Below are 25,948 nucleotides of genomic sequence, written 5' to 3' on the forward strand. Positions count from 1 at the left end.
ATGTTAATCAGTCCAAAGGCCTCAGAAAACTAAAGGTAAATTCAACACTATCTGTATTTTTAAAGCTCTCATATAGAATCTGTCCTGTCACTAAACTGGTTTGAACTGAATTACATGCATATTTAGTAAAATGAGTATATTTTGAACATTACATAGACCAAATTAAGAGGGAACAGTATTTTTAGTAATAAAGGCACTTTCAGAGTCTAAAGATTAATCTTAAAAGCTGAAGATATGGTCAAAAGCACTCTATCAAGAAAAATCTTTCATGTCTATGTCATCATGATACTGCAGAACTTCTTTTTGGGCAACTGTATCTGCATTCTGCGTTCTCAGCTACCACACTCTACTAAGTGGGACTCACGCCAACCCAATATTATGCAAAGTAATTTACAAACTATCTCACATTACTTTTCCTATTTCAATGATCTTTATGAGGAAATTCTTCTTCCCTATCCTAATTTTTTAACCTCTTTTTAGAAAACTAGAATTTTTGTTGGGAGATATAAAGCTATGTAATGCCAGCTGCTACTGGGAAAAAAACAGGACTTTTCTATGCTCAGTACAATCATTTTTGCTTCTTAGGAGCAAAGGGAAGATGAAAGACTGACTCCAAGAACTAAAGCAGAGAACAAAGGAAATTGAACTCTCTAGAGATGTTTGTGTGTCGACTACAGAAAAAGTGGAACACGGAGTGTTTCTGAAGCAAACTGTTGTTTATGAAAGAGAGCTTGTAGCTGAGAGATACTTATGTGAGATCCAAAAACTACGGGGAGTATTAACAATTTGGCAGATGATGTTCAAAAATTTCAGCAGTGACAAAAAAGTCGGGTGGCTTCAATGAGAAGGTTTAGTCTACTGAAGAGAGAATCTTGCATTACAAAGGAGATAAAAATCCAAGCAGAACACATTAACAGGTTTGGATGATTTAGTCAAAGAAGTGAAAAAGTCAGAGGCTGAAAATGGTCTTCAGTGGTCACAAGAATACCGAAATCTCAGCATGCTGCAATGTTCCGCCATTTCTAGCAAACCATGCTTTTATACAATGACACAATAGCATCAAAGCAAGAGAAGTGCAAGACATTTATTTTCCATCAGCTTAAGGTTGCTGAAAAAGAGGTACCTGAAGAAGAACTAAATGACATGTTTCATCAATGAAAATGGGAAGTTGTCTTGTTGGTGCTGTCTATGCTGTGGCTCAAAATAAAAAAGCTATTTTAAAAAATGTTTCTGGCCTTTGGGTGAAGGATATTCCAAATGTTATTGTCTTGTGTTGTTTCTAGTTATTTCACAGGTCCATTCACATATCTTTCATCACTACCAAGTCATAATTTCCCCGTTACTCTTACACACTAGAATTACAGAAGCTTCTGAACCCAATGACAGAAACCAAGTCTGTAATTAAACCAAAAATAGTATGATTATGTTCAATACACAGGTTAATTATTGGAAATGAGATTAATGATCTTAAATTTCTGGTCAGATATTAAGCTCTACTATGCATTTTTGTTTTCTAACTTTCAGTGTATTAACAACAGGAATGTTTAATTAAGTGATGACTACTTAAACAATTCATTTGGCTTATTTGAGGATATTTTGATAGTTAAGAATTGCGTAGAACAAGACCTCAAAGGGTGCTTACAATAAGCAAAATCAAACTAGAACCTATATCAAATCTTTTATCCTCAGACAGGTAAGTTAACTCAGTGGTCAACAGATCCTGGGAAAACACACCTATATACCTGATGAAGAACTAAATTGGTAACTGGGAGCTGAATCTAGCTTAAGGCCTAAGAAGGTGAGTTAAGACACTGCTTTCTTGAACTTGGGTCCATTCAGAACACTGTATTGAAGATCAGGGGCATGGCAGATAAAATAAAGGCAATCATACTCTTGAATGTTTTGCCATCACTTTATGATGGCACTACTCTATGGGCTAGGGGTATAGTTTGAACTTACATGGGGTAGAGTCCTGGAACTCACTTTCAAGTGAAGAAAGCCGATAACAAACCAACACAAATTTTAGATAATGTTAATTTCTGGGCAAAGACCTAAAATAAGGGAGATGAGATAGAAATCGTCAGGGTGGCTTCTTTAGATTGGGTGGTCAATGAAGGCCTTTCTGAAAGGTCATATATATTAAGTGAAGATCTGAATGATGAGGACAAGGGAGAAAACAAACAGTACAAAGACCCTGAAAAGGGTTTATCGTTTTGTAATTTTTGTGATTATATGCAAGATTCTAATTCTTTAAGGTTTGTTTCCTCCTATTGAATTGTTGAATCTTCTCAGAGGTCTGCTTTTTTGTTTGCTCATTATTGGTGGGGTGGGGGAATTAATTATCCAGATAGTAAACAAGTTCCGAGAGGCTTTTTGGGTTCTACATCAACTAGTTTAGGCTCAGAAAACGGGTGAACAGAAGAAATGAGATGCTGTAAATGTATTTGGCAGATGAGTGGTCCAGCTGAGTGGAGGCAGGAAGGATGCAGCTGTGTGTAACAAAGAGCACGGTTGCCTTCTTCCTAATACAAGTCCTCTCCTCTACTTCACAACCCACCAGCCTGGAGCACTGAGCTTAGCAAGGGTCTGCTGTCTACCCACTTATTATCCACTGGCTTTTCCCACTTATTATCCAGTGGTTTCTTCCCACTTATTATCCAGTGGATTTTTCAATGCCAGACCTACCATTATATGCTAGGCATTATTCTAGGTACTGGGGTTATATTACTCAAAAAAAAAAAAAAAAAAAAAAGGACAGAATTTTTTTATCTGCACAGAGCTATGAAATGAACCTGAAGACCTTAAAGCAAAAAAATAGTAAAATTATCAAATTTGCATTTAAAAAGGTACTCTCATATTCTTTGCACATTCTTGCATTGGTTCACTTGTTATAAGAAGCATGTACTGGTTTTGGAATGCAAAAAAAATCACATAAAGAAAAAGAGCTAGCAATGTAGAGGAGAGCTTGGAGGACAGGCAAGACTGCTAGCAAGGAGCATGGGTAGGAGGAGACTGTTACTATCAGTAACACAGGGGAGAAGTGATGAGGGGTCGAGGGGAGCTAACATTGAAGGGAATAAACACTAGCGAAGAGACTCAAACATTATTAAGACAGTAGTATCAATAACAGAAAAAGGTAAACAGGAGAATTCCCAAATATGGGGCTTGGGCAGACACATTCAAGAGGCGTTTATAAACATATATAAAGGGGCAGGATACAGAATTTTATGTAATATATGAATATGCATAGGAAATTCATCAAAATGCTAGCAGTAGCTGGCTCTGGATGGTAAGTCAATATATTTTTTAAAAAACATTCTTTCCTACATCTTCAGAATTTATTAAGAAAGTTACATTTGTGTATGTTTTGTATATTTCTGAAGCATTTTCATTTCAAAAAGCAGTTTACCTTTATTAATAAAAATTCTGTGGTTGTAAACTCCCTTGGTCAAATGGCAAACAATTCTGTAAACTTAATGTACTGTCCATAATTAATTCTAATGTCCTTGCACATTCTAGCTGACTCTGAGATTATAACGGTGAAGTAATAACCATGCTAGCTGTGTATTTTTTTCCTCTATTCAGGAAATTCAATAGCTGAGAGACGTGACAGAACTGAAAGCAGATATTTTGTTGACTGAATTATATGATTGCTTGTTAATCAATGTAGTCACTTAACAATTGCATGCCCCTACCTTGGGCTTTCCACACATGTCTGCATGACTGACTCCCTCACCTCAAATGCCACCCTCTCAATAAGACCTACCGTGATTATCCTACTTATAAGACAAACAAACATGCCCTTGTTGTCATCACCACCACAGGCTTCCTGATCTTCGTTTACCTGCTTCATTGTTTTCAATACACTTATCACCTAATGTATGCTATAGTTTATTAATTGTATTTATTGTGTAACCTCACCATCTAGAATGTAAGCTCCTGAGGTCATACATGGATTTTTGTTGTTTTTGTTTCCAAAAGCATCCCATTACCAGAACAATACCTAACACATAGCAGTTGCTCAATAACTTTTGCTGAATTGATGCATGTATTAATAAATGAATAAAAAAATCAACTAAATAAATATTTGGCTTTAACAAAGTACACACAATTATTTTCAAATGACCAGTCATCAATATTTTTTATTTTAGTCTAGAAATCACTGACTCTCTACTTAAATATCTGTAGAGACCAATTTAGCCTATGGAGATCAATCAACAAGGTCCGTTCTTCATATACATCTCTGTTAAAGTTTTCCTTCAGATTCAATAAAGCTGAGAATTGATTATATAAATCAAATAACTCCTATAACTAGTTCAATGTGTAAAAACTAAAAGCACAAGCTTTACCAATATTCAATGTAATAAAATTTTAACTGTTGTGATCAGAGCTTCCAAATTGTCTCATTTTAAAAATGTTCATTTAGTACAGATGACCACTAAGAAACTACTTACACTTTTTCATTTAACCACAGGATAGGCTGATTTGTTGTTGTTGTTGTTTTAATCCTCACTAATGAAACACAAGACTGAGAGCAAACATTCAGTTTACCCCAATTTGAAGAGCAATTTACACTACTTTCACTTTAAAATGTCTCAGAGTTATAGCACCATCTGGTGTTTACTATTCATAAATGCTATAAGGGCAGGTAATGACAAAAACCTTTGTCACTCAGTTTTTTTTTAATGTTCAGGCATCTGGACAAAATGATATATGTATATGACTAAGGTGATAACAACAAAAATGAAATTTTTGTTGAATATGGAAATTTGTTCAATATGGAAATATAGAAGTAAAAAACTGAGAAATCAATGTGGCATTAGAAAAATAAACCATTTAAATAACTTTCCAACAAGAACACTTTTCAAGAAAAAAAGGATAAGAGCAAAATGTAAGTTCTTAAAAGAAAAAAAATTTTTAATATTCTAGAAACTTGTTAACAGACTATTTCAAAATGCAAAATTTGATGATAACTAAATCATCAAATAAAACAAAGAGTTTATATTTGAATGCCCAGGAGATCTAATTATATGGCTTGTTGATGCTTCAACTTTTTATTACTATGCACAGCATTATAACAAGGACTCAATATATTAACTCTGTACATTTTATTATACTATGGCATGTTTAGCTAATTCAGTACTTTGTAACAGGTAAATTTCTTTACTGGCTAATGCCACTGCCCGCATGTTTATAATGACACTAACATTACTTACACCAGTATAGGCTTTCCTGATATCCTAGGATGTCTAAGCACTTCTCTTAGTGTGTCTTTTGACTCTTGCATTCTCTCCTCATCGCTGGAATCCACAGCAAATATTACTCCATGGGACTCAGCATAATAATTCTTCCAGATTCCCCGAATTCTTTCTCCACCTCCCAAGTCAAAAATGGTGACATCAAACTTTCCTTGCCTAATGTCAATTCGGGAAAATCCAACAGTAGGAGCTAAATCTTCAGGACACTCTGTTTCAAATGATAACAAAGAAACAATCTTTAGACTTTAAATTAATAAAATTAATTTAGCTTTACAACTTAAATGACATAAAAGTGTTATTCATCATGTTTTAGTACTAAGCAGAATGTTTATCATTTGCTTATGCAATAAACATTACATCCAAGCATATTGGTTTGGAGGAAGGCTGGATACCATAAAATATCCAACTAGAATTTATACTCCATGCAAAGAGAAATTTCTGTCGTCTTCTTTTTCTTTTTTTAACTGATATAACCCCAATACCTAGCATATAATAGGTATTTAATAAGTATCTGTTGAATGAATAAATGAATGAACTCTTCCCTTTAAGGCTATTTACTCTCCAAGTTACAAAAAATAAAAATGTCAACCCTTCAACACCATAGCCATCCACAGGGATTGTTACAACTTCTGTGGAATTATAAAGAAAACCACGAATATTTAGAAAAGTGGAAGAGTTTAGAAGAATCAAAGAATGGGAGAAGCTACAGAGTAGGACCTCTCTTTTTAATTAGCCAAATCAAAGCACAATTGGAATAAAGAGACTTTTGAGGGCAGCTTGCAAACAGAAAAGAGTATATTTCATTATTTCTATAGAAACATGTTTTGGATATTCCAATAAATTTAAAATTGAATGTTTTTGGACCTCCATATATGACAACACAAAGAAGGCATAGGAAGTTGATGGAGTTTGGATGTGTTGTCCCCTCCAAAACTCATGTGGAAATTTGATCCCCAATGTGGCAGTGTTGGAAACTGATTGAGTCATGGGGGCGGATCCCTCATGAATGGATTAATTATATCCCCGGGGGAGGGGGGATTAATGAGTGAGTTCTCGCTCTATCAGTTCCCGCGAGAGCTCGTTGCTTAAAAAGACCCTGGCACCTTCTCTCTCTCTCTCTTGCTTCCTCTGTCTCTTGCTTCCTCCCACCATGTTATCTTCTTGTACCCGCTGGCTGCCTGCCACTTTCCGCCATGAGTAGAAGTAGCCCGAGGCCCACACCAGATGCAGCTGTCCCAGAATTGTAAGCAAATAAACCTCTTTCCTTTATAAATAACCCAGGTCTCAGGTATTTCTGTTATAGCAAGACAAAACGGACTAAAACAGATGCACATGATTATTACTGCCAAAGATGAGTAATGACAATAAGAGATTTAAAAGATCCCTGCAAGACTTCACAGGGGAGATGGGACTTACGCCTGAAAGCTAGGAAGGATTTAAACAGTCAGAAGAGTGATCTATATAAGGGAGATGGCAAAATCAAGAAAGTAGGAACAAACTTAACAATGAAGCTGGAGCAAATCCTTCAGATTGTGAATGCTGACTGACGCCAGACTGAAGAAGGTTCTGCAGGTAGAGAAAGAATGGCGAGGCACTGAAGGTATCTGGCAGACCAATATAATAATTAAGATGATTATAGTAGTGTTTTATGAACATTCATCTTGCAAAAGTGCTACACTACATGAAAGTGAGAGTAATAGCCAGTTTTGGAGAGGAATGAAAATAAAAAAGAAAATAACAGAAAAGAGAGAACTCATGAAAAAATAATAGAACCTGCTGGCTCTATAGCTACAGAGAATTCAAGCTTCATGTTTGTCTCTTCCATTCTCTCTTTATCACTGGAATCCACTATAAATATTACCCCACAGGACTTTGTTTTGAGCCTCATGGTCAAAATAGTTGCCACAAACTACATGAGGCATTTTAAATTTAAATGAATTAAAATTAAATTAAATTAAAAATTCAGTTGCTTAGTTGTACCAGGTACATCTCAAATGTTTTAATGCTACATGTGGCTACTGGACAGAGCCAATATAGAAAATTTCCATCATTGCAGAAAGTTCTACTGAACAATGCTGGTTTAGAGGGTCTTATTCCCACATTTAACAAAACATTTCCTATTACAAAGATAAATTTGAAAGGCGTGTGACTCAGGTGTGACTGAGAAATAGACTTGCAATACACTACTCCTGTTTTAGTCCGTTTTGTGTTGCTATAACAGAAACACAGACTGGGTAATTTATAAAGGAAAGAGGTTTATTTGGCTTACGATTCTGGGACAGCTGCATCTGGCGTGGGCCTCAGGCTGCTTCTACTCATGGCGGAAAAGTGGAAGGCAGCCGGCAGGTACAAGCAGATCACATGGCGAGAGGAAGCAAGAGAGAGAGAGAAGGTGCCTGGGTCTTTTTAAGCAAAGAGCTCCCGTGGGAACTAATAGAGCGAGAACTCACTCATTAACCCCCCTCCCCCAGGGAGATCATTAATCCATTCATGAGGGATCCGCCCCCATGACTCAATCAGTTTCCAACACTGCCACATTGGGATCAAATTTCCACATGAGTTTTGGAGCAGACAACACATCCAAACTCCATCAACTCCCTTTTGGCAAGCACCTTAGTACAGTTTACACAGTTCCAAAGAAAGTTAATAGAGCCATAAGTCACATTTTTGCTAATACCTTCATTATCTAAAAAGAGGAACTACCAAGGATAAACTTAACATAAGCAGCCTGATTTTCCAGAAGCATAATTACACCAGACAGTTAAAAATGAGGATCTATTCCTGGCTAAAACTGGTTTCCATAAATAAAATAGGCAGCTCTCTTCGAGTATTGTCCCCTTCAAAACTCATGTTTAAATTTAATTGCCAATTTAAAGGCATTAAGAGGTGAGATCTTCAAGAGGTGATTAGTCCAAGAGGGCTAGACTCTCATTAATGGATTAATGCCTTTATCACGGGAGTGGGTTAGTCACCACGGGAGTGGGCTCCTGATAAAGGACAAGTTCAGGCCCCATTTGCTCTCTGCTTGCTTTGCCTTCCACCATGAGGCCTTTGCCAGACACCAGTGCCATGCTCTTGGACTTCCTAGCCTCCAGAAATGTAAACCAAATAAACTTCTATTCTTTGTAAATTACCTGGTCTGTGGTATTCTGTTCTAGTAGCAGAAAATAAACTAAGACAAATGAATTGAGAGAAACTCTCAGGAAATCATAAATGAAAACAAATCAACTTTGCTAGAATAAGGATAAGGGTACTAACATGTACCAAATGCCTACTTGGTACCAGGACTTTGTTAAACATCATGCAAAGATAAATTAGATACGGTTGCTGTCCTCTGAGAACTTACAGTACAAAACACAGAGACAGAATGTTAATGGGAATAACACAGAATTTGTATGTTCTATTCAAAAGCCTGGACAGGGTAGTATGAGAAAATTCCAGACAAAGACAGTGAGACAGTGAAGAGGGAGGGGAGAGTTATAGCCTAGAAAGGCTTCAGAGAATAAATGAAGTGTGAGTAAAGTCTTAAAAGCTGTATAATTGTAACACAGAAAGAACAACATTCTAGGCATAGGGAGCCATGTAAGCACAGATAAAACGATGGCAATATTTCCAGTAAACCAATCCAGATTAAGGAATTTTTTTCACGGTTATATGAAGGTAACTCAAAAAGTTTGTGGAAAAATAGAATTAAAAGACAGTATGAATGTTTTCATGAACTTTTTGAAATACCCAGCTATGGAAGGCAGACCCAAGACTCATATCCGTCTTCAAGACTTCAAAAGCCTGTTTCTTTTGATAAATGGAATACTCTTGCCGCTGGTTCCTACTCAGGATTTGTGTTTCAAGACTTAAGACTAAATGTTCAGGTACAACGTCCCCCCATAAATCCTTTTCTGGTTCCTCCTACTTCCAATTTCATCTTCACCCTCTATCATATTATTCTATCTTCTTGCTGATCTTCACAATAGCCAATACCTTCCCAACAGGTGGAACCCTGTCTTTGAATCCTTAGCTCTCAACACAAAGCATATAGGGCTCAATACTACACCACCAAACTGCTAAGATAGCTGAAGCTGCTGTTTATACATCCATCCTTCCTTTTGTCCTTCCATGCATTTATCCATCCATCCTTGTAATAATTTATTGAGGTCCTATTATAGATGAGGCATCGTATAAGAATCAGGGGTACAAAGATACATGGTCCCCAATCCTGAGAATTTCAGTAAAGTATATGTGTTAAGACATAATGTCTAGAAAATCCAAGATAAAATGCAAATATATAATCAACAAATACTTATTGATTATATGCTAAGCAGAGTGCAAAGTTACATGCTAACTAGTGTGCAGGTTCTCAAAATTAATTCTAGATTAATTAAAAGATTAATAAGATTCATCTTCTGATATTACAGAGCTCTTAATCTATTTTTGAGGAAATATATATAAATAAATAACTACAACATAATGAAGTCATGTTAATATCCAACAATGCCAAGCACCAATCCACAACAAAGAATTTTCACACCCAAACAAGAGTTCCCTACTTGGAAACACGATTGTGATAGAGAATGCTTGTTTTTTTTTTTACCTAGGCACAAGACTATTTAGGATAGACCACAATCCCCAGACTCTATGGCAGCGAAGGGTGACCTTGAGAGCACATTATAGAAAGTGGGGGTGCTGTTAAATATTTAACAATAAACTTGAAGGGGGTAACCCTAATTTGTGTTATCTGCCAATTTCCATGGTGTAACTCTTCCCACCATGGGCAGTTTCAAACTAGCAAATGTGACATACCTGAATACAGAGTTGGGAAGAGATGTATGTAATTGGCTCCTGCTAGTTGATATGAGCCACTATGAGCAAGCATGACCTGGGTCCAGAACACCACTGCTTTTAGTCAATGGCATGTGAACTAAAGAGCTGCAGCAGCTTCTGGTTCGTGATCTTAAAGGAAAGGAGGATCACCTCCCCTTATCCTTTACTTCTCTCAACCAGCTGAAATGCACGTGTTGTAGTGAATTACCCTAGACCATGTAGGTGAGGGAGGACGCTATGGATGGTAAAGCAAATTGGAGAACGAGTGGAGTCCCTAACACCATGAAGCTGCTCCACCAGTCCTAGACTACTTTCACCTAGGATGTTATAAGAGACAAATAAACTTTCATCTTGTTGAACCACTGTAATTTTAGGTCTCAGAACAGTTGAACCTATGTACAAATAATGCAATCCCTTCAACAGCCATGAATAAGAGAAGTTGACTGACAGAAGTAAAGTTCACAATAGAGAACCTACTTTTAAATCAAGGGTATATCATGACATTATAGATGAAAGCCACTGAGGGTTTGGATTTAGGCAATGGCAATTCAGTTAGAGGGGGAGAGGAGGTAGATAAATCTCAAGAGAAATTAGGGGAAAAAACGCTGAGAGGTTAAAAGAAGAACCAGAAATGAATGGAAGAGTAGAACCCATGGAGTGGGCTGTCTATCACACCTAAAGGGAATAGCCTAAACAACTGGAACACCAAAATGAGTAACACTACCCTTAGAAGACTTACAGAGAAGTGGAGAGATACACAGACAAAATGCAGCAAGTGAAACAACCCAGGTGCAGAGAGAGAAGTACCGCATGTTCTCACTCGTAAGTGGGAGCTTAATTAATAAACAAAGAAGAAAGAGAGAGAGAGAGACACAAACAACTGCCACAATAATATGTTAAATTTTTAGAAAAAGAGAACAGAACCGTGGTTATTAGGAGTGGAGGGGGGAAGGAGAAAGGGTAATGAGAAATTAATGAGAATTTGGTTAACAGACATAAAAAATGATTACACATTGTAATGATGAATAAGTTAACTTTCCTGATTTGACTGTCACATATTGTATACAACTACTGATAGTCAACTTTGAACTGACATACATGTATAATCAATTATGCTTCGATAAAAAAGAAAGAAGGAAAAAAATAAATAAGTAGTGATTCAAGTAGGAATAGGTAAGAGTAGGCCAAAAAAGAAGACAGTTCCACTAATTGGAGTGATAACATTTGGGGGCAGTTGGGATAAGAAAAGACTTCGTAAAAGATGAGACTATCTGACAAAAATACATCTTTAAAGAAAAGCAAATATTGTCTCTAGTAAGACAAGTGGGAACAGCAGAAACAAAAACACAAAAGCACGAGAAGGCTTAATTTGGGAAATTGTAAGTGGTTGTATATAACAGAAAACTTTTTTAAAAATTCAAGGTGAGAAATCAGTCAGCCACTGGACAGGTCAAAGAGTAAATACGAGATGAAGAACAAAAACAGAGCAAAAGGGAGCTCAAAGTTGAAGGCAGCCTCGACTTTTGGCTTACGATATCATAACTTGAACATTTTACAGACTCAGAAAGATACACAGAGGTGGAACATAGAAAAGAAATGACCTACAGGAAAGAGCATATTCTAAGTACACAAAGCTAATTGTATGGTCTGATTAGCAGATTCTCAGGTGTCTGCTCCCTTGAATGTAAGGCTTTAAAGGAATGGAAGAACAGAAGTTTCGATAAGGTATCATGGCCTGCAGGTCAAATCTGGTTGCCAACTGTTTTTGTAGGGCTCACAAGCTAAGAATGTGTTCTGCATATTTAAATGACTGAAAAAAATTAAAGAATAATAATATTTCATAACATAAAAATCACATGGCATTCAAATTTCAGTATCTATAAATAAACTTTCATTGCAAAATGGCCATGCTCATTTGTGTACATATTGTGTGTGGCTGCTTTCACACTACAACGTGTGTAAATAAGAAAGAGACTGAATGGCTCCCAGGCCTAAACTATTTACTATCTGGCTCTTACAGAAAAAGTTTGCTGACCCCTGGTTTAGATGATGACAGTGAGTGCTCTGTGAGTATATAACCTAGAACACAGCACAAGAGGTACCAAAAAAGGCTTTAGAAGAATCCACATACAATAACAAACAATTTACATCTAATGTTACATTGCAGAATTGGGGGTGACAAAATATTTTTCTCCAACAGTGAGTTTTCCAAGGTGTTAATAAATAACCCACCTCCCCAACTATTTGGTATGCACAATATAGTGTTATAATCATCCATTTTCAGGAACAAATACATGTTAGACTTTTCTCCCAGTTCATACCCTGAAGATGCCTAGTTGGTGCTATATCCTCTGTGCTCAGCAAACTAACTAGTACAGACACTGATACATCATAATACAAACAGTTAAATTAAGACTAACCAACTAAACAATCCAGTGAGATGTAATATATAAGATATAAAGCCCTTAAATGATATAGAGCCCCATCATTAATATAACTATGAAAATTACACATCACATTGACAAAAGGCAATAAGAGGTGAAAAGAGAGCAGTGCCACCTAACTATACTTCTACCTCCTCTCGTCTCAGCATACCCATGTGACCAAATTCTGGCAAAAAAAATATAAGTAGATATGGCTATCTTTAAATGCGGGGCATGTCATTCTTTTTCTACTTTTGTCCTTCCTATTATCTAGAACTCAGAAAACAATCCCTCCTAACTGATCAAAGACCTCAAGAAGCCTCTGAATCTCTGCATCTATTCAAATCTGAAACATGGTAATAGGCTGGTACCACTAAGCCAAAGCCTATTCACCAAACTGGTCACAAGTGTGCCAAGAATATAAATTAATGGAGTGTACACTATCTTTGCCCAATGAATATGTAATAAAGCAATTTAACATAAATAAGTAAATAATTCAGAATAAGCTAACAGCGTTCAGAAAGAATATAAATACTTGCAGCTTACCTCCTTGGATTGCCTTTGCTGTTGCCGTTTTACCAGCATTATCAAGTCCCACCATCACAAGAGTCACCTTTCTTAAAATAATAAAAATTTTAATTTCACTTTCTTTATTAATTTAGTATTAGGGAAAAATAAAAGCAAATTCATTCATTTCAGCAACATTTAAGGAACACCTACTATGTTCAAGGCAATCTGCTGGATGCTAGGGGTACAATGATGAATAAACTATAGATTCCAAAGCAAAATCATGGAAAATACCTTTAAAGTATCATCCTTTTATTCTCAGAGCAAGTAAGTAAAGTTATCCAATCAATAATACAAGGGATGGAGAAGAAATAAAGGAAAGAAAGAAGAGAGAAAGGGAGGTAGGGAGATGGAGTCTAACACTGAGTTTTTCATCACAGCTAAAACTCCAATTAATGTTCTAGTTAATTGAATTCCAGGAATTATCACAAATCTGTTTATCTTATGAATGTACGTAAGAAGAGAATTTTTGCTAGGTCCTAGGCTCAATTCTGTTAATGGATATGGCACACCTTAACAAAAATAAATGCTAAATATAATATAATACCATGATTACTAACTTACGTTCTAACATATTTTGAAAGAGGTTCCTAGAATCGTAAAGTTTAAAATGTTTCTGACAATACAGCTAAACTCCATAGAGCAGGAAAAAAAAAAAAAAACAGTCTAATCTAGTTCAATTTTACAACTGAAGAAACACAAGCCCAGATAAGTTAAATAATTTGTCAAAAATTACACAATGAATCAGTTACAGAGTCAGTACCAGAACCTAATTCACTTAACTCCCAGGAACTTCTTAAGCCTGGGACAGGTAGAAAGGAACAAACCTATTATACTGGTCCTATTAACTTGGTGATCCAGTCCACTACTAAAGTTCATTTCTGTTCCAGGCTGAAGTTCTGCACAATGTAAGAGGTAACACAGTCCATTACCACCATGGATTTGGGAATGAGAATGGCCTTGAGAATACAGGGGAAGCCACAGCTTTACACAGTTGCCATGTGAAGACCACAGGGTAAGGTCACACTCCCACAGGAGTCATGATTTCTGCCAAATACAGTTATTCCTCAGTAGCAATCATCTCAAGCAGTGTTAAAATCAGAACTTCAATGGTAGTAAAAGATGTTTGTGCAGTAGGACAATGGCCATGGAAGTTAAGGGGAATGTAATAACTCTCATTCCCAAAACAAACAAATGAAAAAATAAAAAATAAAAATAAAAATCTTAAGGGTGTTCTTTAATCTTTCTAGGCCTGGCTTTCTTGGATCTGGACTTCTTATTTTTAAATTCCAGATGTATTGAAGGGGTACATACAACAAAGAGAAAGGACAGAGGTGAAGGTGTGACACAGTCCAGTTTTGAGTCACAAGCTAAGGAAGAACAAACTCAATCTTGCAAAAGCTACCTTGGTCATTTATTAAGCAAATAATTACTAACCATCTTCTATACACCAGGCATCAAGTTCTAAGTACTTGAGATGCACCTGCTTATTAAAGCAAGCACCACCACAACAAAATACAAACAAAAACAGGCAAAGAAATTCCTCCTTATTAAGCTTACATTTTATTGGCAAGAGACAGAAAATAATATCATAAATAAATATAAATTATATACTCATAATTAGCTTTTACCTTAATAGATTGACTTTTTAACAGGGTATTAGGTTCAACATATAGTATGTTAGAAGGTGACTAAGTACTTGGAACAAAAGAATAGAGTACAACAGGGTAGAGGGAACCAGGAGCGGTGGGGAGGGGAGATGGGGCACTTTTATACATGGTGGTCAGGGTGGGCCTCATTCAGAAGGTATAATCTGAACAAGGCCTTTAAGGAGGGAGTTAGTCACATATCTATCTGGGATGAGAGAGAACAGCTAAAGCAAAGGCATTAAGGAAGGGATGTGTGGGAACACCCAAGTATCAGCATGGAGGCCACTGTGATGACACTGAGTGAGAAATGGGCAGAGCAGGAAAGAAGGTGAGAGCCATGTCAGAGGCCAGATCATGTAAGTCCTTATAGGCCACAGTGAGTACTTCTACTGTGAGTGAAATGAATCTACTCTCCATATTAATTTCCTTTGTTGTCCAGGAGCCTTAGTCTTTTTTAAATGTTTCAACCATCCCATACCCACCATAGGAAATAAACAGAAATCACGTCTATGCTTGATTCAGTACAAGAATATGGTAAATCACAATAAGCAGCATGCCCTGATGTCATCCCCAACTGGCTAGTGGGAAGGCCAGTGGGAAGTCCAAAGAGATCTAGAGCGGATTATGAATTTATGGAGATGAAGTAGCGTGTAAGGTCTAGGTACATTTACCCATGTGAAAATTTTACCTGCATTATCAACTTGTCAAACTTTAGAGCCTAGGAAAAAAACAGAAATTGGAAGAGTATCACAGTAACGTGTGGTAACTGTTATGAAGGGAAAGCACCGGCAGCCACAGGAGCAGACAGCAGGTGACAACGCCTTCTCTGGAAGTCAAAGACCATATTACAAGTAAAGATCAACTGAGTCAGCAGCTCCTGGAAACATCATGAAAACTTTTCACATTCCTGAGGCAAAGTAAAACTTCCCTAATACACCTTTTTAAGGAAAATGACCCCTCATTCTCTATTACATAGGTGGCATCTTAGGTTTTCTCCATTCTTGTCAAGATTTCAGTTTAAACAAATTTCCAGATACACACCTATTACACCTTTTGAAACATTGGTCTTAAAGCTACCAAGGATGTTAGCTTTTACCTTAAGAGACTGACTTTTTTAACAGGGTATTAGGTTCAATTAAACCAAAAAAAAAGTCTTTCAAAGATGAAAATAACTTTGGAAAACTCAAATGATTAATTTTTTCATGGGAGTAGAGGCCTATTACCTGCGTAAGTACTTCTGAAATGCTCTCAGTAATTAAAAGTCATGTCCAGATTTTAAATTACATTTTTTTGAAAGCAAACAGAGAAAAACATGAAAGGCCATCTATTATGAATGACCCTGAAGTCTTACAGATTCTAGAACCAGACCAGAATATGATTAAAACAAATGAATCTACACACTCAAAAACACAACTCTGACTCTTAGAGTCAATCATATCACTTATATTTAAAACATTCAAATCCAGTTAACGGCTAACAATGAGAAAAGAATTTTACAGAAATTTCATTTAAAGAAACTTTTTTTTCTAACATAAACATATATTTTCCCTATAATGTACAACTGTAGCTTTTCAGATTCATTCTTTAAGGATAGTTCATCCTTACAGCAAATATTATATTTAAAATGTTAACCATCAAAAAAAAAAAAAAAACCCACTTTGCTCTATTTTACCCTTGGCCTAATTCCAGAATAGAACTATGTAAAGCCAACATTATTTACAAACAGTAACAAACTCAAGGTCTCTTTATAGGTTGGGCCTCTCAGTTCTAAAAGCATCATTTTCACTGACTCTTTCCTAACACAATGCCTGGCACGTGGTATTTTCTTAACAAATATTTATTGAATGAATGAATATCAAGTAATAGGCACTGCATATTAATACATCTAGCATTTCAAAATGAAATGTTAAAAAGTGGGCCCTTTCAATTCAAAGGTTTTATTTGAGACCATATGAAAATTGAACCTATGTGGCAGTTAAGAAACACTGTCCCTCATTTATTCTCATCAAATATAACACTTCTAAAGCACAGATATAATCATCCTCATTAAATATATGAGGAAGGTGGAGCCAAAAGTGGTGAGTTATATCATTATTAAGTTAGTGGGGCCAGATTTCAAGCCCAAGTCTTCAAACAAACTGTGTGAGAGAGACACACACAGAAAGAGGGGGGCGGGGAATGGGGTGTGTGGATATTATGAAACTATATTCCATGCCTTTCTTTTTTAAAAAAAATGTCCTTTACAAAACCTTCAGAGGAAAAATACACAATGGACAGCTTCCAGTTTCATGCACACCTACACACACACACACAATCCACAACTTTTTAAGAAATTCAAACCTATTTAAAACAATGATACTTACCCTTCATCAGAACTTAAAGACAACCAGACAGGGCCGACCCTGTGGTGCACTGGGGAGAGTGCGGCGCTGGGAGCGCAGCAGTGCTCCTGCCCGCGGGTTCGGATCCTATATAAGGATGGCCGGTGCGCTGCTCACTGGCTGAGCGCGGTGCGGCCGGTCACAAAAAGACAAAAAAAAAAAAAAAGACAACCAGACAGAAAGCTCCACCTTGCAATATCTCCCTCCAGGGACAAGTCAAACTGAAAACAAAAGCATTCCCTGGGGCCTGGGAGAAACTCATCCAGGTACAGAGAGAGGATGCAGTGCCCCACCTGGCCCCTGGGGCACAGCTATCCCTATCCCCTAGCCAGCTCCAGCCTACCTGATGGGCTCCTGCCACCACTTGAAGCAGCTGCAGCTATCAACCATGAGACTGAAAATGACAGGTCGCTCCTCCTGCCACCTCACTGTTTGGGGGGAAGAAAATGGGCATGTTCAAGGCAGTTTTCTAAAACAACTTTTTTCTAAGTCGACTGCAGTTCCTAAAATTGATCTCAAAAACAAATAAGTTTTGACTTAATTGTAGCAAAACAGATAACACTAGTCAAAAACACAAGATGGGTGACATCTATGAACCATGTGACCCCACCATCTCCCTATGTCCCCCACATCCCCCTATGCTCCCCACCATCCCCCTATGACTCCCACAATCCCCTCTAGGCCCCACCATCCCCCTGTGCCCCTGCTTTCCCCTGTAGGCCCCACCATTCAGCTGTACCCCCCACCATAAACCTGGCCTTCCACCTTCTTCTCCAAGCCCCACTATCCCCTTTAGGCCCCACCACACCCCTAGGCCCCCAATAACCCTGTGCCCCCCACCATCTCCTCTACACCCCACATTTACCCCTACACTCCACCCTCCCAGCTCCCCTTCCAGGCCCCACTGGCCCCAATACCCTATCTAGATCCTTCTGTCACTTTCTCAGTGCAGGCCTCATCCCACCACCTTCCCCCAGCCCCTGGGACTCTGGGCAGAGGAGGCTCATGCTCTGCACAGGCTCAGGCCCAGGCACCGCTGCTGCTCACCTGAGACACTGCAGGAGGCTGGAGGATGGCGGGACCCGCCGTCAATGGAGAACCGCACACAAGGGACAACCCGAGTGCAAGGTGTGAGGGTACAACAGACACGCATGTGCTCAGGTCAGAGGGAAGGTGGTGGCTCAGGTTGGCGGGAAAGTGGCAAATCAGGTCCCACAGGAACACATGCACTCTGGCACACTAGAGGTTGGCAGAGTGCTAACACCAGGCCCCTGTTGGTCCCGGGGCAAGAAGGAAGAGGTGGAAAGGTGGAGGTATCTCAGATGGTTCTCCTATAATTTTTCATCTGCTCTTTTAGTATTCTGGGACTTGTGTGATAATAAATGAGGCTTGTGTGGCCCATACCCATTGCTGCCTTTCTAATGATTAATAACCTGGAGCAGATTAATATTTAAAAGTGGACCAGGGAGTAATTCATGAGATGAGACAAGGTTTGCCTCCTTCCTGCCATGCCACTTTGGAAGTCTTGCACAGAGCTCTGTTGTGTGGAGGGAGGGAAGGACAGAAGGAAGGGGAGGAAGGGGAGAAGGGGGGTGAAGGGGATGAAGGGGAGGAGGGGAGGAAGGGAGGAAGGGAAGAAGGACACTCTGGTTATTAAAATGAAGCTGGAGTGTTTTCCTGCCGCTATGGATGATTTCATCTGGAGTTTCCCTCTATTAGGCAGGCGTGAGGCCACACCCTCTCCCCTCTGTCTCCACCTTATTCTTTACCACTGCCCACATTCCACCAGGTTTAAAATAAAATTAAGAATCACTTTGGCACTCTGTGCTGTTGCTGAAATGTTTATGCTAATATGTTATAAAAGCACATAAATTAGTGGAGACTTTGTGTTCTTTTAAAGTCTTGTGGTCCTCCAGAGTTTCCTTGCTGCATGGCTGGCCAGTTTGGATGAGAAACGGGCCCCTAAATGTACTGCTCCCTTCTTGTCCCAGAATCCTTCATGCAGCCTGAAATTATGATTTGTCAGGCAGGAGTAGTTGGCTGATAAAGTCATCTGCAAGTCTGGATTGCAGGGCAGCACAGACTTACAGGAAGGGCCACATCTGCTAAAAAAAAAAATCAGAAAGGAGTGAGCTTGGTCCTGGGGGGATAAAGGCAGCATCTGCAAGTAAGTCCTTTTCAGGGCTGGAAGGATTTGGCCATCTCCTTTCTGTGGTATTTACGGAAAGACAGATATAGAAAATGGGGCACAGCTTGGGGAAAGAGATGGAGCCATACCTCTGCCAGTTGGAGAACTAGTTTCCTGTGCCATCCCTGTAAGCAATGGCCAATGAGCAGAAAACCCATTAGCAGGCTTCCCTGGCAGCGCCGGGGCAGCAGCAGCCCTATTATCCATATTTCCCATTCACTCCACGCCAGTGCTCAGTGAGGCAGCCAAGCGGAGCTGCCCACTTTGCTGTACCCACTCATCTGACTTATTAGCAAGAGGGTAATTACGTTGGTAAGAGATGAAGGGAAATGAGGGGGACACAAAGGAAGCAATTTGTTGGTGATGGGATGACAGCTCAGGCACCTGTGCATACGTGCCTAGGAAAGAGGGGAGAGGAAGAGGAGGAGAGGAAGGTAGATGGTAACTTGCAATGAAGCTGAACATCTTGTGTGCCTTTTTGGAAACTTGCTTACAGAGAATGGCTTCTATGATCAGGCGGTCAACCCACTCCACCTTATGAAACAGTTGCCCACAGCAAGGCCCAGAGGGGCAGCTTTTGATAAGGAGAATGCACTTGCTTATGGGTGTTCTGGGGGAGCCAGTTACAGCTGCCTCTTCTTTTTAACAAGCTCAATGTTGTATCTTTCAAGAGTTTAAACTAAATCCGTGCTAAATTTAGACAGGCTAGTGAAATCTTGTCCAGCAGCTAGGACAAGGTATTCAAAATCAGAAGCAGCCTTTATAGTCATATTTGCTAAGGACCTATTACGTCCAGACACTACCCTAGCTTCTGGGGACACAGCAATCAACCAGACAGACATTTTTTGGTTGTTTACATTCTTGTATGGAGGCAAAAAATAAGTGAATAAGGAAATAATTTTAGGAAGTAAAAAAAAAAATGTGATAGCAGTTAATAAGGGGGAGTTATTTTAGACTGTGTGGTGAGTATAATGCTCTGACTTGTGGTACTTTTGCTAAGAGCCAGTTAGGCAAAGATCTGAGGGAAAGCAATGTTCCTCACAGAAGGCAAAGTGATGTGAAGGCCTATGGTAGGAATGAACTTGGCATTCCAAAGGACAGCAACAACACAAGAAGGGCTGGAAGCAAAGTGATCAAAAGGTGTGAAGGACAGGGATGGGGTAGGAGGAGCAGCAAAGGCACAGATCACAAGCCCTGGGGAGCTGTTTAAATTTTATTCCAAGAAAATGCAAAACACTGAGGTATCTTCAAAAAGTTCGTGGAAAATGTGTATTATGGAAAAAAAATGCTATGCATAGATTTCAAAAAATGTTTTGCACTAAAATAAACTCGTACTATCTTGTTATAACACGTCTGAACAGGATCTAGTTTGAGGCACTAAGACAAATAAGACATCAGTTTGAAAATAATCCCCATTAGAGCAAAATGAATTCTGCTAAAATTGAAGCAAGAACAGACATCAAATTTACGGTGAAGCTTGGGTGGAAGAATGGTGAAATCAATGATGCTTTATAAAAGTTTATGTGGACAACGTCCCAAAGAAATCAGCAGTTTACAAATGGATAACTCGTTTTAAGAAGGGATAAGTTAATATTGAATATGAAGCCCACAGCAGCAGACCATCCACATCACTTTGCGAGGAAAAAACTAATCTTGTTCTTGCCCTAGTTGAAGAGGACAGATGATTAAAAGCAAAAATAACCAACACCATAGACATCTCCATTGGTTCAGCTTACACAATTTTTTTTTTTTAGCTTACACAATTCTGACTGAAAAATTACAGTTATGCAAACTTTCCACGCGATGGGTGCCAAAACTGTTGCAACAGATCAGCTACAGACAAAAGTAGAGCTTTCAGTGGAAACTTTAAACAAGGGATCAAGATCCTGAAGCATTTCTTCAAAGAATTCTAACAGGAAATGAAATGTGGCTTTACCAGTACAGTCTTAAAGACAAACCAAGAGGTGGAAGTGAGTCCAGTCAAAGCAAAAGCAGACCCGTCAAGTACAAAGGTCATGGCAATAGATTTTTGGGATGCTCAAGGCATTTTGCCTGCTGACTTTCTGGAGGGCCAAAGAACTATAACATCTGCTTATTATGAGACCATTTAAATAAAGTTAGCTAAAGCTTTAGCAGAAAAACACCCAGGAAAGTTTCACCAGAGAGTCTTTCTCCATCATGGCAATGCTCCTGCTCCTTCCACTCATCAAATAAGATCAATTTTGTGAGATTTCATGGGAACTCATTAGGTATCTACCTTATAGTCCCGATTTGGCTCCTTCTGACTTTTTTCCCCCCTTCTAATTTTTAAAAAACTTTACAGGGCACACATTTTTTTTTTCAGTTAAGGATATAAAAAAGACAGTATTGACATGGTTAAATTCCCAGGACCCTCAGTTCTTTAGGGATGGACTAAATGGCTGTTATCATCACTCAAAAAAGTGTCTTGAACTTGATGGAAACTATGTTGAGAAATAAAGTTTATTTTTTTAATTTTTTTATTTTAATTCCATTTTTCCATGAACTTTTTGAAGTCCCCTCATATTGAAAGTTTAAGCAAAAGGATGTATGATCAAGTTTATATTTTCAAAACATATCTCTGAATGCTAAATGAAGAATAAATTGGATGAAATAGGAGAGAAAGCTGGGTACTGGGGGGCTATTGAGCCAGACAATAGACATAAAAAGGCTGTCACTCAAAAGGAAAGAAACAGATTACAAAGTAGAAGTCCTTGTAGCTCTTAAGAAAGGCAGCACTGGAAGTAAACAGCTATCATATACACCTATTTTATGTTGGCCATTGTCTAAGTACTCTGACAATGTTGTTTTACTTTTTTCCTATTATATCCTGGGAGGTTGGGACCCCCATTTTACAGATGGAAACTCAAAGTCATAAAGTGACTCTTCCTTTGTCTCACCTGATAATAGGTGGTAAATTTAAACCCAGCAGTCATATCCAAAGTCCATGTTGTCCCCATTATGCCACAGTGCCTCTTACCTGGGGAGTTCAGATGCCCACAGGTTACTAGGCACCAGAATGGGTCTCAAGCACAGGACTCTAGTCCTGGTTACTGTTCTGTCCCCAAGCCTAGAAGAGTTCCTGGCAAATAGCAGCTGAATAAACTATGGAGGAGTTTTCCCAGGTATTAAATTAGATTGTTTTAACTCCTTTTGCATGCAGTAAATACTGGTCCCAGAAACCAGGCTGTGTCTGAAATGGAGGTCAAATAGTAGCAGAGATGCAAAAGGAGGATAAAGAGATGGGAAAATAGGTAGGGACTGTATCGATTAGGGATGACTTGCCTAAGTTCACATCGTAGAGCAAATTAGTGATGAGTGATCTCAGAACTCTCATCTCCTCACCCTCAGTCCAGGAAGGCTGGATGCATCCTGGGAAAGAATACAAGGACCCAGGTATAAATCCCAGAGACTATTATCAATAGGCCTCAGTATCCTTATCATTTTGTCCACTCCCCGGTGGTGTAGTGAGGAACAGATAAAGTAATGAATTATGAGATGCCTAAAAGCAAGCACTGGACAAATAAAAATTCTGATTAGTTTATTAAATATCAATTTTACTGGAGATTCCCTCTGATCATATACCCTTTAATTTGTCTTGAATATTGCTGGCCTAACCATGCAGAACAGAAGTGTAAGAATTCACTCAGATTTCTGGATCTGCTAAAAATATATGTACCACTGAGAAATGTATCTTGGGTAGTTTCTTTGGTAAATATACTAGTCATCAATCCATAGAAATTCATACATATGTTTATTAATTCAACAAATACTTTTTTTAAATTCTACAAACACAAGATGATTGATATTTTGGCCAGCTCCTGGGGACACAAGCATAGCATTGAGGATTTCAAGGGACACATATCCACAGGACTCTTCTATGTCTTGGAGTGTAGGGGGACAGGAAAAAAAAATGAGCGGAAAGAGGATTATCAAAAGTTAGTCCAGAATGATAGAAGACTTTCATCGGTTGGTGGTTATTTTTTAGCTTGCAATGATCACTTCCCAAAGTCTAAGGATCAGTGCCTTATTTCATGCTTTCCAGATGGCTCTCAGGGTGTCAGAGAGAAAATGGTCAGGTGGCCCTGCTAAGGATGAGCTCTACTAACAGTTCAAAGTTTCCTCTCTTCTCTTTTACATATGTAAATGTCTTCCCAAGTTGACTAGAAGTTCTACAGTAAAAGGACCAGATCTCCCTCATGTGTTTATTCCTATCTATGGTTATCACAGTTAAATCTTTGCTGACACAACCTAAATGTCAACTAGGGTACTTCCTTATACCTAAAAGTTTAGTGAGATGGGCTTGAAACCCCAATTACACACCCTGTTAAAGGTCAAAGCCCATTCATCTCATCGTTTTTATTTTTTTAATTTCCTGGAAGGCTTATATTGTGTCCTGCTTGCTCTCTTATCTGTGATCTCTTCAATACGTCACACTGTTTTGAACAAGAAACTTCACCCTTCACTAATTTCCCAATATAAAAATATACAAGATAGCAGAAGACTCTATGAAGAATTTGAAAAGAGAATGTGGGAGGAGTAGGGGTCATGAAGGGAAAATACTTGTGGCAAAGCAAGAAAAACAATCAAGTGTTAGATATTTTTCTCCAAGAGTGCTTTCTGTTCTGACGCTTGGAGTTCCTCTCTCATCCCTTTGCCATCCACTGATCCCTCTTTCTTCTTCCTCTCTATTCTCTACTCTTTCACACTCTTGCCAGGGTAATAAACAGACATTCTCTGCATCTGACTTAAAGTAGCTTATCTGCCTGAGACTCTTGCCACGTCTGACATATGGGCTCTTGCAGTCTATTTCTGTACTAAATGTTGATCAAGGTATTGTTCTAACCAAAGACAGTCTGTCTTCCTAGTAGGAATTCAGGTGATATTTGATAAATTACTTTTTGAACCTCCCCAGTGTTGCGTTCTTCAGCCATTGCTCCAACCACCCTGTCTTCTTCCATCTCTTATGTCTCTGCCCTTCTATGTTCTGGCTATAGTGAGTTCTTTGTAGCCAGTGCTCATTGGCACTTCTGTGTCATTGCATATTCTGGTTCCAAACCTGAGAACATCAACATCCACTTTGTATGAATAAATCCTACTTAATTTTTAAATCTGCTCAGAAGCATTCTCCTTTAAGATTTCCCTGTCATTGAGCTATGTTATCCTCCCCCTGAAAATCTGAGATACACCTGTCACAACTGTGTTAACTTCTACAATTGGCCTTATCATTCATTTTATAAGTCCAATCACTGTCTTTCTGTCTCTGTATCACCACCTCCACACGTTGTGTTTAATTCATAAAACACATTAGCTGATGAATGAATGAGAGAATAAATGAATGAACTAACAAATGAATGAGTAATGTTGTCACTGGCTATCCCTTTCACTGTCTCTGTAATAGCAGTACCTCTATTTTAAAAAAGAAGTAAAAATGAGAACACAACAAATATAACATTCTTTTTTCTTGTTTTTCTTTTCTGGTTTTTATTTTTTTTAATTGCTACAGCTTTGACAGCAACTGGGTCAGTTGGTTGCAAACATTCTAATGTGTTCTGGCCCTTGAATCTCATACATTACAGCATATAGAAAAAAGTCATAATTTCGAGATGATAATTTGAATGGAAACAGATGGTATTTCAGTAGTGGTGCACATAGATTCTTGCTTCTTGCAGATCATGTTGCCCACCACCCCCTTCCTTGGGAAAACATTACATTTGCCACATTTCTTTCCCTACCTCCCTATCCCTACCCCTCTGGCCATATGTTTCATAATGAGGGCACTTAAAATATCACAGAATCAGCCTGTCCTCATGATATTTAAAATGTAAGATGTGACAATATGTTAAACATATTTCAAACACATGGCTGCATAGAAGGAAAAAAAAAGAAGCAGAAAAAGTCCACATCAAGTTATTTTGAGGGGAGGTTGGCTAGGAGGAAGGGAGATTTCATGTTAGGGATTTCAGAAAACAAAAACTGACTGCTCTGGCATAATGCATGCAAGATGGTATTTGACAGATGTGTCTGAGAAACAGACTATCAGTTGGAAAATAAATTTTTTAATTTATAGAAGCAAAGAGCCTGGGCCACCCAAAGAGTTTGTTCTCTAGTCTGGAGAGCAGGTGAGAGAAAGGTCACCCGTCTGCTTCCCTGGGTGTGATTCTGCTTTACTGGGGTCATCTGCTTCTGGGGGATCATCAGCTATTGGGGAAACTTGGCTGGCCTTAGCTGTATTGGCAGCAGGTGAAAATATCAAATGGGACAATAATAAATAATAAACAGGCCCATTTTTCATATCTGCACGGAGGGAAATGTTAACGGAGTTAGGGAAAGCTTGGGTCCCCAGTTTCAAACATCCAGGCTTTGGTTATTTCAAGATTGATTATTCAATCTCCAAAGACCTTAGTATTTTTTTCTGTCAGTATGTGGGGAAAAGCTGGCCATATTATGAGGGTTTGTATGCCTCCGTTCCTTTTAGAAGTTCAACATTTATAAGTCCAGCCAGCTTTTGAATTCCCACTTGTCCTTAGAAATGAGGTTGGTAGGGCCGAGCCCGTGGCGCACTCGGTAGAGTGCTGCGCTGGGAGCGCGGCGACGCTCCCACCGCGGGTTCGGATCCTATATAGGAATGACCGGTGCACTCACT

General features: G+C 38.6%; 1 protein-coding gene and 1 pseudogene across 1 annotated transcript in view; one reads left to right on the forward strand and one right to left on the reverse strand.

Moving 5' to 3' along the window:
• The window catches only part of LOC134372532 (ADP-ribosylation factor-like protein 13B), a 44,179-nt gene extending 25,930 nt beyond the window's left edge, over window positions 1-18,249 (reverse strand). Inside the window, exons 1-4 of the mRNA XM_063090001.1 lie at window positions 18,144-18,249; window positions 17,440-17,524; window positions 13,046-13,116; window positions 5,217-5,466 (exon numbers count right to left, since the gene is read on the reverse strand). Coding sequence (XP_062946071.1) covers window positions 5,217-5,466; window positions 13,046-13,116; window positions 17,440-17,524; window positions 18,144-18,249 — 512 coding nt within the window. The remainder of the gene's footprint in view (window positions 1-5,216; window positions 5,467-13,045; window positions 13,117-17,439; window positions 17,525-18,143) is intronic.
• Window positions 599-1,221, forward strand: LOC134371686 (syntaxin-19-like; annotated as a pseudogene).
• Window positions 18,250-25,948: the final 7,699 nt, after the last annotated feature.

Source organism: Cynocephalus volans, chromosome 3 (assembly GCF_027409185.1).
Source record: "Cynocephalus volans isolate mCynVol1 chromosome 3, mCynVol1.pri, whole genome shotgun sequence".
Lineage (NCBI taxonomy): Eukaryota > Metazoa > Chordata > Mammalia > Dermoptera > Cynocephalidae > Cynocephalus > Cynocephalus volans.